This window comes from Centroberyx gerrardi, chromosome 20 (genome assembly GCF_048128805.1).
Source record: "Centroberyx gerrardi isolate f3 chromosome 20, fCenGer3.hap1.cur.20231027, whole genome shotgun sequence".
NCBI classification, from domain to species: domain Eukaryota; kingdom Metazoa; phylum Chordata; class Actinopteri; order Beryciformes; family Berycidae; genus Centroberyx; species Centroberyx gerrardi.
In genome coordinates this window covers 17,185,039-17,201,881 of record NC_136016.1, presented here as the reverse complement: position 1 = coordinate 17,201,881, position 16,843 = coordinate 17,185,039, and the positions used below count along the sequence as shown (strand labels likewise).

The following is a 16,843-nucleotide window of genomic DNA, read 5'->3' as shown; positions in this document are numbered from 1 at the left end:
CTTCGAGTCTGAGGACGCAGCACAGGTCGTATGAGAGTAGATGAAAGATTTTCTAAACGATAGATCATAAAAAAGAATCATTTTAGGAAAATCCCTACCAGAAATAGCTAGGCCTGTGTTTTTCCTATTCTTATGCGGCGACTGGTGCTAAATTGACTCCTCTTAACTTCTATGTTTATGTTTCAGTTCATGGATACTTCATATTCCCTAGCCACTTGACAGATAACATTGTGGGGTGATAGCCTGAGTAAGCAAAGCATTAAGCACTGATTTGTTAGTGTTTCAGTGGGGGAAAATGTCTTAACCCAGGCATGTGTGTGTGTCTCTCCGAAAAGTGTTTTCTTAATTTGTTCTGTGTTAGTATTGGAGGGCTAAGTTTCCTCCTCACTCGGGGGCCCTTGGTTCACTTCGGAGTGCTGACTGCAGCCTAGGAGAACGAATGCAGTGCTAATGGCTCCTGACACAAAGCACTGGGACTTCTACCCTATCTTGCTGCCCCTGGGCTGAGAACACATACAAACTCAGGCACAAATGTACTTTGACAATAAAAACACACACAACCAACTATGTACGCACAAACAAGTACGCATGCCTACATATATATACACACACACGCACACACACCCCCCCCCCACACACAAAGATACCCGAAGAGACACATTAGTACCCCTCCCTGCTGTGATTCTCCTCCTCACCATAGGAAGGAGAGTACAAGCAACAGAAATGGAGAGAGGAGAGTGTGCTGGGAGGCAGAGGTTGTCTGCAAGAGGTTCCCCTGGGTTCTGAGGACTCTGCTGGTCTGAAAGGGTTTAATGGAGTTGAACTAAGGGCAATTAGCTGTCCAGGACACATGGTGCTGCAGTAGAGAAGAGTGGGACCCAGCCAACCAGCAGTCAACCTTACAAGACTCCTCTGTAGCCTCACAGCCTGTAGGCAGATTCTTTTTCTCTATGCCTTCATATAATGACAACAAAGAATCATCAGCATATTTCTTTATTTTCTTTTAACAAAAATAGGCTACGTTTCCACAGGAAACACTGGAATTCTACAGGAAATGGCCCAAAGCCAGTTCTGCTTCATAAAAGCTTTTTTTCAAACCAGCCCTGGTCGCCTCAGAGAGAAAAATGGACATGGTCCCCTTCCTACCAAAAGGTCTAATAGTGTATTATTAATAGGGACAGATGTGACCAGATCCACAAGCTCTGTGGCCAGTTTGTGGGTGACATCTTAGCCACTGGGCTGCTTGGATAGAGCAGCGCAGCATGCTAGCTCTTAGCACCTCAGCCATTTCCACTACCCTTTACTCGCCACACCACCCTCTCTGTGCTGGTGTTCACACATGAGCAGCTTGAGTGACAGTGACATTTATGGGCTTGTCCAGAGAGCAACCACGTCCGTCCCTCGGGGCCATCCCTCTCCCCCCCGCTGCACTCTGGAGGTGTCCAACCGTGCCGCTCCCCCCAAAGACCCAATATAGACACTCAATGAGTTATTTTGATTGAACAACAAGCGCGCTGGATGAATTGGACATAAAACCTAATCCAAATGATAACCCTAGCCTGAGTTATGTTGTAGTTATCTCTAAAAGTCTGACTAGATAGGTGCGTAGCTAGATATGCCGTTGGATCAAAACTGCATAAGATTGATTTGTTCTCCTCTCTCCTCACATCCTCTCTCTACTGTCTACAGTGTAAATTAAAAAGAATAGGCCTGTTGAAGGAGCATAGACTTGAGATAACAGTTAAGCTTCTTGGATAATAGATGTTGATAATAGGTGGTTTTTAATAGCTTTAAATCCAGGCCTGTGAACAATTTGTCATTAAAGTATGGAAAATTTATAAGTGCTGCCAGAATTAATAGACTCAAGCATTCAGCATTCATTTGAAAATCCATTTGGGCATGGGATTGACGCGACCTTAAGTTGCCCCCCTCTAGCCTGCATTAACATTCACTGAGGAAAAGGGAAGAGAGGTGCTAATATGAAGTGGAAGAGATCCCGTGTGTTTTTTTCCATTCTAATAAGTGTCAGTCAGGTGGAGAGCTCTAAGAAGGCTTCACTCAGTATTCTGAGGCAGTAGCAGCCTCCTCCCCTCCTCCCCTCCTCCCTCCTCCCCTCCTCCCCTCCTCTCCTCTCCTCCTCTCCCCTTGGCTCCTCCTCTCTGCTGTCTCCCTCGCTCTCATCACGGGGGCATTGTGTATGGATTTACTGCCCTCATTGCCCCCAGGAGGGAGATTTGATTTTTCCCCTGACTGGCTAATCTTTCCCTCTTTCTTTCTCTTTCTCTTTCTCTTTCTCTTTCTCTCCTTCTCCTTCTCCCTCTCCTTCTCCTTCTCTTTCTCTTTCTTTTTCACCGCCTCTCTTCCTGCACACAAAGTTTTTGCTGTCCCCTCTTCCAGTAACCCTTAACTCTCCAGATGTCTGTGTTGAACTGTTCATTGTCTCACTTCTGTATCATTTTCCTCAATATATTTCTCTCTTTTTGACGCCATCTTGCTCAGCTTTTCTCTTCGTCCTACTTCGCCCCCCTGATGCTATATTTTAAGCGTTGTACAGAATCTGACTGACTTTTTTTTATTTAACTAACAGTATGTATTAGTATATGTACTATTGACTGATTTTGGATTTGTTTTCACATTTTCACATTTGTTTTTCTGTTTTTCAGCCACTCTCACTCTCCTGGCTCCATGGCAGCAGCAGTGCGAGGCAGTGAGTGGTCATGCGGCCGCTGTACCTTCTTAAACGCCGGGGCAGCACCTCGCTGCTCCATCTGTGAGGCACCACGCCAGAAGCCCGACCTCAACCAGATCCTGCGGCTGAGCAGCACCGAGGAGCAGCGCTGGGCCTGCCCCCGCTGTACCCTCAACAACCCCCAGGGCTCTGGAGCCTGCTCCGTCTGCGGCTTTGGACCCTCCCCTGCCACTCCCACGCCCCCCACAACCACCATAGCTGCAACTGCCAACGGCCTGCTGCCCCCTCCTTCTGAACCCCCGACACCCACCGTCATCCCCACCGTGCTCTTGGAGCCCCGTGGGCAGCATCCACCCAAGGAGGAGGTGCTGCGACGGTCAGAGAGCAACGGAGAGGTGGGCGGCCTGGAGGGGCAGCACTCCGGCTGGGCGTGCCCTCGCTGCACACTCCACAACACACCTGTGGCACTGTCCTGCTCAGCCTGTGGGGGGCCCAGGAAACTGTCTCTGCCTAAAATTCCCCCAGAGGCATTGGTAGTACCTGAGGTACGCACACCTGTATTAGGGTTTCCCGTGCACACAGCAGGGGCCGCCCCACTCCTCATAGATCTAACGGACGACTCTCCCCCAGCCCCTCCCTGTGAGCCTCCGGAGCCTCCCCATGTTCCCTCACAGTCCCTCTCGTCCCCTTTTACGTCTTTTTCTTCCCTCCAAAACAACCCTGTGCCACGCAGCAGGAGAGAGGTGCCCCCTCCAGGGCGCCCACCAAACTCGAGCACCAACGCCCCCAGCCCCACGTCCCCTTCAACGGCCAGTGTGCCCCCCCAGCCCGGCCCACAGCGCCCAGCCAAGCCCAAACATGCCCAACCCCAGGAGCCCTCCTACCCCAGCAAGCGCCTCAGTATCTTGGAGGAGGAGGACCCTCACCACCACCCTCCGCCCCCGCACCTCCCCGTTACTTCCTCAGCAGCCCCCACCTGGAAGTGCCCTAGCTGCTCTTTGCCCAACCCAGGCAGCTCATCCAAGTGCGAGGCCTGCCGATCATCGCGGGCGGGCGCTGACCTCATCGACCTGGTAGGCTGTGAGGCCGTGCGCTTTACCCCGGCCAGCCCCTCTAGCCCGGACTTCAGCACCTGGGCCTGTTCCAAGTGCACCCTGCGCAACCCCACAGGGGCACCCAAGTGCTCAGCCTGTGGTTCATCCAAGCTGCACGGCTTCCAGGAGCAGCAGGCACCTCTGCCCCGCTGCTGCCCACACTGTGGCCTCCCCCTGGGGCCTGGCACTGTACCGTGCTCCTGTACCTCCTCCTCTTCATCATCCTCCTCGGGTCATAAAACACGGAAACAAGCCCGGGTCTTCCCTTCCTCTTCTTCAGCTACTCCTTCTTCCACTTCCTGCTCTTCTTCCTCCTCCACCTCATCTAGCCTTCAGGAGAAATTGGGTCAGTGGAGCTGCCCAGCATGTACGCTGCTCAATGACGTCAAGGCCAAGAACTGTGCAGCGTGCCACACGCCCCAGCAGTACCTCACGCTTCGCAAGGTGGTCAAGCCTTTGAAGAGGAGGGAGAGCATGCATGTAGAGGCCCGTCGACGAAATGACGAGGGCGAGGCCAAGGAACTGTGGGAGAACATAGTCAGCTTCTGCAGAGAGGTAAGAGGAAACTGGCCGTGTTGTAGGCAAATAGCTCATCATTGTTGGCTGTTTAAAAGGGAAGGGAATTAGCATGCAATGTGGATCTCATGTCACTTAGCCTTTTTGTCATTTGTGTGATGTTGTCATCAGCCTAGGCTAGATGTTGGGAATTATGGGGAATTTTGAATGTACAATTCAATAAATGATATACTTGGATTTGATTTTTTAAGCTGTTATATTGGTCAGCTTCAGATAAAACAGGTGGTGAGCTTGAAACTAGCACTAAGCTAGTTTTCACCTGTCTTCCCTGTGTGCTCCTGCTCCTGGCCACAACAGCAGCTTGCATCACCAGTGGTATTTACAGTGGGCATGGTGTTAAAGGAAATGTTTGCAGTAGTATAATCACCTTTGCTTCTAATCACGGCATTACATTTCTACTTCATAAGACCTTGGTGTTCTTGATTTTATAAATGTATTGAATTTGCATCATTTCTAAAGGGTGAATAAGTAAAAGCCTTGTCAAGTTAGCGAGTTGTCATCTACAGGCAACTGACATCGTTCATTTGTTGTGCAGCTCATAAAAGCTCATTATGCGTCACCATTTTTTCTGTAGAGTGCAGAAGTCAAAGACTTCTCAAAGAGCATATTTCAGTGTGTAGGCTAATGCGTCACAGGATGCACACTGCATTTCAGAGCACAGTTCCCTCATTGCAATACCTCTTTTTTGTTATTGCTCTGGCATTGTTCCCAGTCCCCCAATCTGCCTAATTTCAGAGACTCTGCCAAGAGATGCTAATAGGCTTTGTCATTTGCTTCTGTTTGCACTCAGTTTGTTAGCTGGGTTTTAATCGGCCAGAGGGTGAATGTTTGTCCCCTAAATGAGCTGCATATACCAAGTGTCTCCTCTTGAGGTCCAAACTATAGCCTACCCTCAGTCACATGGAAGTGACTGTTCGGTTTCACGACTGTCTGTGAGTAACTCCTGGATTGGGAGGCTTCAATTAGGCCAGTCTTGTTGTTTGTCCTGAATAGTCTCTGCAGGGACGTTGTGTTTGTTTTGATTGCTGATGGTTTAGTTTGAGTCAGGCTTTCTATTACCCGTCCTCAGATGACACCAACCACAACTTAGAATTCCTGTTTAGGAGGTTATTAGATTGCCTAATCGAATACGTCTTGTAATAGTGGACATATGTATGTGATAAAAGCAACTTTGATCGCTCAGATTCTAATTTCACTTCAAAGTGAACTTTAATGCATCAATTTTATCCAACTATTAAAAGATCAGAAATGCGGAACTTCTTTAACAGGCAGCAAAAGCTCTGAAGTCTTTTTCACGGTGTTGACCCCCATCATGAAATAATAGATTTTCATTAAGCGGCATAAATGTCAGTTAGGGAAGAGTTAATCAGAGGTGGGGGGTTTTCTTAATGGAGAAAAACCTAATTACCCTTTTATAATTACAAGCTAATCTTCTGATCGTAACACCTAATAAAATGACGTATTTTTACCTGCTCCAGTGCATTTAATGTCCAAAGATCAAGAAGTCGTTGAGGTCACTTGCACAGCTCTGATTGGTCTGATTCACAGTGTCACAGCTGTTTGGGGACACAGTGATGTCTTCCCTGGCAACCGTAGCTAGGTGTAAGCATCCTCTCTACTGCTTCCCTTTTTATCACACCACTTCATGTTCACTTTGTCTCAGCAATGCTGAATGGCCTTTGAAAAGCCTACATTATGTTGTCATGAATATGCTATTTGGGGCTGTCAAAAGGGTTTATGTGAGACCAGTTGTTAGACTGCTAACACCGTTGCAAATGAGACAAACCTGGTTGGACTAATTTAAACCTCAGGAGAAATGTGGGCATTGCAGAATCCAAATCTGTTCCCACTCCAGTCATTTTCTAATGACTTTGCTTTAGATTTAGGCTTTTTTTCTTTGATTCCACTTGGGTGTCTGATATGTACCCACTGACTACACTGCCACAGCACCTCTCATGCCATGTTTACAATAGCATGAAGTGAGCTTTAGAATGTATTATTAATGTCTGCTCTGCAAGTTGCAGGGCTCGCTGCCGGGAGCGTGGGAGGGAAGCTGGCTCAGTAGAAAGGAAGGATATTGGAGATCCCTCATCCCCATCCTACCCTCCTCTTCCTAATTTGACAACTACATTTTAGCTAGTTTTCCTCTTATCATCTTTCCTTTTCTCCTACAAATATTTTAGGCCTCCCTCTCTCTTGCTTTGCCCCTCTGCGCTCTTCAAAGTATTTTCCCTTGTCATCTCCTTTTCATCCCGTCTCCCTCCATCACATCTACCCCCACACTCATCCTGTTTTTTTTTTCATCCTCTCTGCTAATATCTCAAACTATGCTTTCCCCCTGCCACCCACCGCACCCCATCCCACCCCCATCCCACCCTCTCCACGCGACTGCACTCAATCCTCCAGTGTAGCACTCTAGTCTATGTGTGGCTGGCTGTGTGTGTGTGTGTGTGTGTGTGTGTGTGTGTGTGTGTGTGTGTGTGTGTGTGTGTGTGTGTGTGTGTGTGTGTGTGTGTGTGTGTGTGTGTGTGTGTGTGTGTGTGTGTGTGTGTGTGCACGCTAAGGTGAACACAGGGCTGGCCTATTTTTAGCAGCAGAGCCAGAGAAGAGAGGAGCAGCAATTATCCGCTTTCCTATAGTGAATGTAATCACTAGCAGCATCAAATGCAGCAGCTTGGTTTTAGGGGTCAGAGAGATGGAGGGGGGTAAAATTGGTAAGCAAGAGGCACTCATCGCCCTGATCCATCTCCACCAGGGCATCATCATCACTTGGCTAGCACCAAAAGTTCAGGCCCTCAGTAGCACCAGTGGTGAAATTATATCAAATGATAAAGATAGGTAGGTGCAACCTAGTACTAATACATGCAGGCAGGCTCCAACCACGCAACCACCTTTCTTTGGTCCAGTTGAAGTTCTCGTTCTAGACTTGTTGATGATGATGGAAGATGGCAGTGCAGGTGAAATATATGTTAGGGGAGATTTGGTCCAGAATGCAGCGATCAAAGAAGACCAAAAAGTAGGCGCTCTAGGTTGTTTGGAATATAGCAAGCCTGTGGATAATTTTTGTCCATGAGGGGACAAGAAAATTTCTCCCCTTTGAGTACTGCTTGTTTCTGCCTTCCCCTTTGCTTTTACTCTACTTTCTGGGGTTTGAGAGCGAGAGGTGTCCGCTTGTTGCCAGTGCCCCAGAGTGTGTCCGCTCACTCACTGTGCCAAACGAGTAAACACCACTAACAGCCATCAGCACAGCTTGTGAACCGTAAAACTCAGCATGGCTGGAACCATTTCTCTGTTCCCTCTCCATGTCAAACCTCTCTGGGAGCAACAAAAGGACGGCACACAGCAACAGATTGACGCTCATTTGTTCTATTCCCCCTCTTTGTGTACCACTTGTTCCTCCAATTCTTTCCACATTTTGGATTTTTCCAAGGCTTTGGCTTGCACATTGGATCTGTCATGAGTCTCAACTGCCTGCAGTGACAGGATTGTACTACCTGTGACAGTATTGTATGTGCCAGGCTGTACTGGCACGCTGTTGTTTTTGGTTCAATAAGTGTGCCACTGTCAAATCTGACTCTATGGTTCCTTGTCAAAAAAATTTCAGAGATCAATAGGTTGACTGTAACATCTAGATATCTAGCCACAAGCTTACTACGCTGAAAACAGGCCTTGTATGCCTGCCAGTTCTCCATAGTCAGGGAGACGGCAGGGAAGCAGTGGGTTTTCTGAGCCCAGCGCTGAACTGGCTGAATGCGGTCTAGGGTTCGCAAGCTGGCACGAGTCCAGGGGGGAGAATTGGAGACAGCAGCACCAGGTTCGCTCGATGAGGACAGCCAGCTAGACTAGCGCTGGCCATCACAACAGCTGGACCCGAACAGCTGGAAAGTGTGTTTGTATGTGCGCGCGCGTGCATGCTAGTCGTACTCTTCGACACTCCCATGGAAGAGTCACAGTCCTCTCTGGTCTCTAGTCTGTGTACAGTCCTGTGCTTTTGGTGAGAGGTATTAGTTTGAAGTCTAGTCCCTGCATGTGTCCAGGGCCAAACCTTTCCCTCCACTGCTGTGGTAAATCCGTATTGGCCTCTTAAGTCCAACAGCAAATCAGGGTCATATATAAGCCAGGGAACTACAGAATCAGCCACATGCGGACCTCGGCCGGTCAGTCCTCAGGGAGAATGATGGGCGGATAAAGGTCCGGGGCAGGCAGGAAGGTGGGAGGGGGGGGAGGCAGCGTCCAAGTGATTTTGGCTGTCGGCTGATGCTGCAGTGAGGAAACTGAATTGGATTGTGGGGGATAGCGACAAATCAATTCGCTCCATACCCACTGTGAGCCACCGGTGGGGCACCCACATTGCCCCCCCCCCGCCCGCCTGCCTCAGGAAAGAACCGGCCAAGCCCACTTCTGACACCACGAATAGGAAACCAGATAGGGGTGCGTGTGTGGCTGTTTGCCCTCTCTGGTTTGTACAGGAGGGTTTTAGATGGGCAGATAGTGTGTCAGATAGGGTGTCTGGATCTGTTAATGTATCCATGTAGTTCAGGTTCCTGTGTACAGTAGGCAAAGGTGCCTAGATTTCACAGGTCCTTTCAAAGTGTGATAATCCAATATGTCGCTTTATAAGCTCAGAGAATATGTGAGGAAGTATAGTACTTCATCTGTTTGCAAGTGATTTGCATAGGTTCTGGATCCTGATTGATGTGTGTTGGCGCATTTGCTGTCCTGCTGTGCACATGTATGATGCTGTGCTAACAGCGGGAAGTAATTCCCACTGTCACATGAATAAATTTGGGAGACAACGGTTTGTCCTTGTTCCTCCCAGCATCTGGTGCTCCTACGGTGGCCTGCGGGGTCTCAATTAATCATCATCCACCTGCAAAAGATGTCATATCAGAAATGTAGGCTAGGGGTTTTAAACAGTTTAATAGTCCTCAAAGCTCAAAGTGTCCTTCAAGCCTGCATAAGCCCTTTGAACAGCTTCAATTTTAAGTGCTCTCACCAACTCCTCTGGGCATGATTTAAAAAAAAAAAAAAAAAAAGAGAGATTTGGGTTGTCAGATAAGATCATTCTGTTCTTGTTTTCTCCTGATAATCATGATTCTCATTATGTTTCTGAATTTTATTAAGTTGAATGGAAGTCACCATGACCATATTGAATTTATTTTATATGAATGGGTTCAGTAGTCTAACTCTCACTCCTTTCCCTGTCTATCTCTCCGTCTCTCCTCCTCCCCTGTCTCCCTCTCTCTCCCCGACCAGAACGTGGTGAACTTTGTGGACGACAGTTTCCCCCCCGGGCCGCGCTCTGTGGGCTTCCCCGAGGGTGACAGCGTGCAGCAGCGAATCAAAAAGTGGCTCCGCCCCCACGAGATCAACTGCAGCAACTTCAAAGACCGAGGCGTCAAGTGGTCCGTCTTCCGCACGCCACGGCCCTCTGACATCCTGCAAGGCCTTCTGGGAAACTGCTGGTGAGGTGTCAAAACTGTACTTTGGGGACACACTGATAACACATTTGCACTGCCAATAGTGATTCTAAAGTGCTAAACTATTGCCAAACTAGAAGTATTGGCCAATCCCAAGTACCAATCAGATCCATTACATTTACTGAACAAATAGATACAGGCCATTGATTTGGGGTCACTGGGTAAAAATGAGATATGATTTTTTTATTTATTTATTTATTTATTTTTTCACCTTTATTTATTCAGGGGAGTTTCACTGAGAGCAATGCTCTCTTTTTCAGGAACGCCCTGATCACATTCACACACATTCACACCTGGAAGCTGATCAGTACAACCACAGTCTGATCTGCTGCCACTGAGCAGCTCCACTGGAGTGGTTGGGGTTAAGGGCCTTGCTCAAGGGCACCTCAGTGGTGGTAATGAGGGAGGGGCAAGCGCTGCTTTTCACTTTCCCCACCCAGATTTATCCTGCCAGTCCGGGGGGATTGAACCGACGACCTTCCGGTCACAAGCTCGCTTCTCTAACCTTTAGGCCACCACTGATTATTTACCCCATTTAAAGGCTCTAATTTGTGAAAAAGGCAGAAAAAAGTCAATTGGCCTCGATTTCTCACATCATCTCTAAGTATAGGGGGAAACAGCCTAAAATAGCCTGCATCTATTGTTGTTGGTATCCATGCATCCTTAGCCTGTGTGTATGCATGTGTGTATCCCAGGACAAACAAACAAAGCCAAAGATCCCCGATGTGAAAGGCAATTTCTCATTCCGTTCTGTCTCAGTCAGAGGTCAGTGGAATAGAAAACAGTCAACAGATAACACTTGAGGTCTGTGTGGTTTGTCAATGAGCCTACTGTAGACGAGCACCACAGCCTGAAGCCAGTGGAGAGAGAGAGAGAGAGATGGAGAGGGAAAGGGAGAGAGTCAGCGAAAGAGTAACTAAGGAAAAGGAGAAAGTGAGAAAGAACAGAAAAATGGAGAGAGGGAGAGAGAGCAGGGTTGAGTCGACAGATGTACAGATAGTATACCTGACAGGAAGATTATTCATGGGAATATGTGTCTGGACACACGCTTTATCTCAGCGCCCTTGTTCTGTGTGTCCTTGGGGGGCGTGCGTATGCGTGTTGTCCTACACACACATACACACATAACAAACAGTCGCTCACAAAGTTGTGCCCACACAACTTTCACTTCGTCACCCGCACACACCCATATGCACACACACACACACACACACACACACACACACACACAAACATAGCTTATCAAAAATAACCCTCCCCAGAGCTGAATCCTCTCACTAGCGACAGGATGTAACCCAAATTCCTCCTCTTTGGCTGAATCTCTCTCTCTCTCTCTCTCTCTCTCTCTCTCTCTCTGTCTCTCTCTGTGAACACACACCACACACACACACACAGATACACACGTCCTAAATAACCAGCAAACAGCCCTGCTCTGACCACCCAACCAATGAAAGCAGGAGTCTGCTGGTGTAAGAGCCAATCAGCCTCGTTGTTGAGTACGGCAGCGATACAAGTCGTCATTAGAGTCACATTACGCCACGGCTAATTGGATTTTGATTTGATTCTTTTTAGCCGATTGGTTTTTCATCAGGGGCTGAATGGGCCGATTGGCCCCGCTCAGCTGCCACTTGAACAGATGGAATATAGCTCTAATAATAAACATTTCCAACCAAACACAAAAGAGTTTCTATCAATCGTTAAATGGCTACTGCACTAAGGCACATGTGATGGGTGGACTTAAAGGGATATTCCTCTCAGAAAGATCTGTTGATATATTGAGCCTACAGTCAGTGGTGTACTCAATGAGCTAAAGTTAAGCCATGTTGTTTGAACATGGCTTAATATGGTGGCCAATTCATATATACGCAGAATCAGAAGCTGACAGAACTGTTCCTTTTCTTGGCATTCTTTTTTCAATGTTAAATCTTTTATGACAGTGATGAGTCAGCAGCAAATAAAAACTATTTTTAGCTCACTGTCCCAATACTTCCATTGTTGGCAGTGAATTCAACAGCCTTGTATGATTTTCAGTATCTCATTCTACATTCTCAAATGAGCTAATGTTCACTTAAAAGTGGTGTTGATGAATATTTTGGCTGAAGTATCCCTTTTAAGTGTGTTTGAGTCCATGTGTCCCCAGTTGCTCTGGTGAGGAATTTGCATTTTCTGATGAATCTGGATTTTGATTAACTAATTTTTGATTAAGCTAATTAGGGGAGGCGAGTCAGTTTGTCTTTGCTGCGGGGTAAATTAACAGTAATGGGGAGGTAACCAGAAGGCACAGAAGCTTGACTCATCGAATGTGATTGATTTTCAATGAGGGCAAATTATGCAAAAAAAGTGAAAATAGTTTCATAACTGCTCAAGGCACCTTGTGAAGCAGGATTTAATTCAGGTTTTAATTACACATTTACAGATTAATGGCTGCTTGTCTGTCTGTGTCTTTGTCTGTGCTTCTTTTTGTTCGTCTCTCTGATTGTCTGTCAGTCTACATTCCTTCGACCTCCCTCCTTTTTACATGCCAGCCTGTCTTTGTGTCTGAAGTGGGCATCCATCCAGCCGTCGTTCTGCCTACCAGTATCTCTCCTGTCCATTCATCCATTCATCCATCTGTCATCCTACTAGTATCTCTCTCATCCATCCACCCAGCCGTGCCGATCAGCTGGCCATTTATGTCTTCTCATCTCCATTTGTTTCTCTGCTTGGTTCAGTCGCTGGCTTTGCGCTTTGTTTCTGTCCCTCCACTCATCTATCCTTCCATCCATCCTTTGACTGTGTCGTTATTGCCTTCACTGCCTTTTGTCTCTCCTCTCTCTCTCTTCTTCTGCTCCTTCTTGCTACCTTCTGCCTATCCCTCCATCCTTTCCTACCTCCATTGCACCACGCCCATTCCTTCCTCAACCTTTTCTTCTTCTCTCATCCTTCAATCCCTCTCACACTCCTCCCTGCTCTCCTTCCCTGTGTCCCTTGTACCCTTCCATCCCTCCTCTTCCACATCATCCGCTCCCTTTCCGCCTTCCACTCCTCTCTCTCTGTCTCTCTTCTCTCGCAACTCTGTCTTTGTCAACCTCCCCTCTCCCTCACCTGTTTCCTCTCCTCTCTCCTCCCCCAGGTTCCTGAGTGCCCTGGCGGTGCTGGCGGAGCGTCCTGAGCTGGTGGAGAGGGTGATGATCACCAGGACCATCTGCCCAGAGGGAGCCTACCAGGTTCGGTTGTGTAAAGACGGGACCTGGACCACGGTGCTGGTGGACGACATGCTGCCCTGCGACGACTACGGCTACCTGCTCTTCTCCCAGGTCAGGGAGGAGGGAGGAGTGTGGGGAAGGATGGAGGGGAGAGGCAAGGGAGATAAGGAGGAATTAATGCTATCTGATGTATCTGATATCCAATATAAACCTAGCATTTAATAACACCATATACCCTGACTTAGGTTGTTCTTTGTTCTGTGTCTTTGTTCAAAAGCCTCTCAGTAAACACTTGGGTCACAGTCAACCAGTTGAGAACCAATCAATCAATCAAAATACTTCATTCATGCCTCAAGGGGCAATTCAAGGCAGCAAGTTCATAAACAGGGGACCACAATATACAATCATTCATACACATATAGACAAGAAGAAAGCAAGATATAAAATAGATACTGTAGATATTTAAAAAAAATACAAATAAAAAATGGCTAGGTCACAACATGATAAATACTATCCAGTTCTGTCCAGTCCAGAGGAAAGTGTGCATGTTATATGCTGTGTGAGAAGACCATTCCTTTTACATTTACTGTTCACAAGTCTTACGGTTTCTGGAATAAAACCAAACTTTCTTCGTTTGTTTTATGCTTCTAAAGCGCATTCCTGAAGGCATCAGTACAGAAGACTCGTGGAAAACATGTATAGTGTTACAAATGTACCTCTGTTGATGAGTCACACCCAGACTGACATGTGACTGACTGTTCCCGCTTTCTCTCTCCCGTCGCCTCAGGCCCAGCGGAAGCAGCTGTGGGTGGCGCTGATCGAGAAGGCGCTGGCCAAGCTCCATGGCTCCTACTTTGCCCTGCAGGCAGGGCGCGCCATCGAGGGCCTGGCCACGCTGACGGGGGCTCCCTGCGACTCCCTGATGCTCCAGGTCAGCTCCACCAACCCCCGGGAGGAGCCCATCGACACCGACCTCATCTGGGCCAAGATGCTTAGCTCCAAGGAGGCTGGGTGAGAGCAGGATCCCCCGGGAATTATGGAAAAATTGTACTGGATGTTTCCGTCTGTCTAAAATCCCCAAGTGTGGGATACCATGGTGGATCAGCGGGCTAAGGCGCATACTTTCTGCTGGCAATGCTGTTACTTTGAATACAGATTTACAGCCTTTGTTACATGCCATCAGCTGTCACTCATTCTCCGTCCCTTCTGTACTGTAAATCTCCACTGTGTCAGATCAAACAGAAATACATGCATACATACATATATACATATAAAATAGATTGGTGTCTTTGTATGATATGCATTATGTAAAGCAGATCAAAAGACGTAGGAATAACATGTACAGACTTAAGTTATCTCCATTCCCGTTCAGTTCTACCAGTGCAATGTCAGAATGGAAATTTCAAATGGAAAATTGATTTACAACATAACATTTGTAAGTGTAATTGTATTGAATGAAACCTCTGGCCTACAGAATATATTTGTCAGAAGCTTGACTGACTGTGGATTGTGTGTGTCTGCCAGGTTTCTGATGGGTGCGTCGTGCGGAGGGGGCAACATGAAGGTGGACGATGTTGTTTACGAGTCTCTGGGTCTCCGGCCTCGCCACGCCTATTCCATCCTGGACGTGCGAGACGTACAGGGCTACAGGTAGGAATGGGCAGTGGGAGGCGCATGAGCTGGCGTGATCAGCTGGCTGTTTATGTCTTTTCATCTTTCCATCTGCTTCTCTTTGCTTTTTGCTTCTTCTATCCCTCCCTTCTTTCTTTGTACATCCCTCTATCTTCTCCCTCCCTCCTCCTACCCTGAGGAGATTTGTAAAGCAAATTTGTGATGGATAACATAGTGGACGATACAAATATTCTGTCTGTAATCTTTGTTGGCAAATTTACCATTTATATGGCGTTAAAATACACACACACTTGTTGCACGAAACATTGCGGCCACCTTTTTAAAAGTGAGTGACGCTCCATTTGCACAGTCCGTGTCTCAGTTGTGTCAAGGCTGAAAAATATTTCTTTAATCTGTCCCCTCCCCCTCATCTACATCTCCCATTCATAACTGCAGTAGCAATGAATCATAGCTTTCACCAGCATTGACCTTGGCAGTCTTATTTCATGGAAAGAAAGGGTGACGTTGAGATTTTGTACACTCTGTTCATTCGATCGGCGGATTCCTAACCTATCACTGCCTCAGTTGTAAGGCTATGTAACATATATTTTTGATGTTAATGAAAAGCTGTCTTGACATCAGCATTGATGGAAAACACGTGTTCTGATTGTGAAGACATTTGTCGAATGATTCATAGGTAAAAGGGGTGGGGCTGCAAGCTTAAAGCAAGAAGGGGATTAATGCCAGTACAGTACAGTTTGATCACTTTGATCAGGTTTAGCATTGTGAGTCCACACAATGGATGCTACTTCTATCCTACCTGTGAGAGGAACTTGAGAGTAGCTGTAAGTCCCAGATGTAATTTGCTCAGGAGCCACGCACTGCCACTTTAATTTACCACCTTAAAGCAATCAGACTGGGCCACAGCACTTGATCTAAAATGAGTCGGAGTCCTCCTGTTAGGAGCCGGCGGAGACGAAAAGCAGCTAGGAAACGGCGATTCAACAGCAGTTTTTTTTTTGGATGGGGACACATGGTTTTCCATCATACCTCCTGAGTTTTACACTGTAGGTAAAAGGCAGTAAAATGAAATGGGTTGTTAAAAAGTAGGCAATCATCCATACGAAGGGGAGTCTGACTCTGAGGAGATTATGATGCTCTGTTGACTGAAAGCTGTTCTCACCTCTACTGGATTCTCTATTCCCCCCTCCCTCTCTGTCTATCTGTCTCTCCCCCTCCTCACCCCCCCCCCCCCCCCCCAGGTTGTTGCGGCTGCGTAACCCGTGGGGTCGCTTCTCGTGGAACGGCAGCTGGTCGGACGAGTGGGCCGACTGGCCGCAGCACCTGCGGCATGAGCTGATGGCCCACGGCAGCAGTGAGGGCGTCTTCTGGATGGAATACACCGACTTTATCAAGTAAGGAGAACCCTGTTTGTACAAGTGAAAGGTGTGACTTTGCACCTCTGGCTTCCAAAAGAGGTCTAGCTGAAGATATTATTTTCTTTTGTAGTAGTAGAAGTAGTGTATACTGAATCTGACTGAATCTCTCTTTGGTCCATCACCTCTGGCGATGATGGGTCAAAGCAATTTTCAAAGCAATATATATTAGATGTCTTGATATATATCGCTTATTTTTACAAGAACAAATGCAACCACAAAGAGCTGGTGGCATCACAATATCTTAAAGTGCTAATCCACACATTCCTCATGTTTTTGATTTTGGCGACAGCTTTGGTGATAAATGATCACTGCTTTGGTGTTTTTGCACTGCACTTTCCAGAGATCATGTGATTACTTTGCCAGTACTGTGACGTCTTTTTCCTTGGATCCTCTGTTGATGAAGTTTGAGTGTCTGTAGGTGGCGCTCTTTCTTCCTCTTCTGTCTGTTCAGCCATGGTGGCTCATGCTAACTTCCAAGTTCTTCTCCTATTTATTCCAAACAAACAGGGTGTAGGTTGAATAACTGTTGTGTTATATCAGTCCGTGATAAAGTGTAGTAAAACAAACATTTATTTATGTGAAAGTGTTGTGGATTTTTTCTGAAAGAGCAAATTTAGAAGCATTTTTCTTGCACAGTGTGACAAGTGACAGAAGTTTGAAATGTCCTTTGATTGTGCCGTGATGTACATGATGTGCTAAGAGTGATGGATAGCTTAGTAATCTCATGCCTCTTCGGATTTCACTGACCATCTGGTATTGACACCACACT

The 16,843-nt window shown here is 47.1% G+C and overlaps 1 protein-coding gene across 2 annotated transcripts in view; it reads left to right on the top strand.

Annotated features, from left to right (window-relative positions):
* Positions 1–16,843, top strand: part of capn15 (calpain 15) — a 44,407-nt gene that overhangs the window by 15,139 nt on the left and 12,425 nt on the right. For both annotated transcript variants that reach the window (XM_078290870.1, XM_078290871.1), the window contains exons 2-7: positions 2,664–4,338; positions 9,616–9,824; positions 12,952–13,135; positions 13,812–14,035; positions 14,549–14,674; positions 15,898–16,050. In XM_078290870.1, coding sequence (XP_078146996.1) covers positions 2,686–4,338; positions 9,616–9,824; positions 12,952–13,135; positions 13,812–14,035; positions 14,549–14,674; positions 15,898–16,050 — 2,549 coding nt within the window. In that variant the 5' untranslated portion in view covers positions 2,664–2,685. The remainder of the gene's footprint in view (positions 1–2,663; positions 4,339–9,615; positions 9,825–12,951; positions 13,136–13,811; positions 14,036–14,548; positions 14,675–15,897; positions 16,051–16,843) is intronic.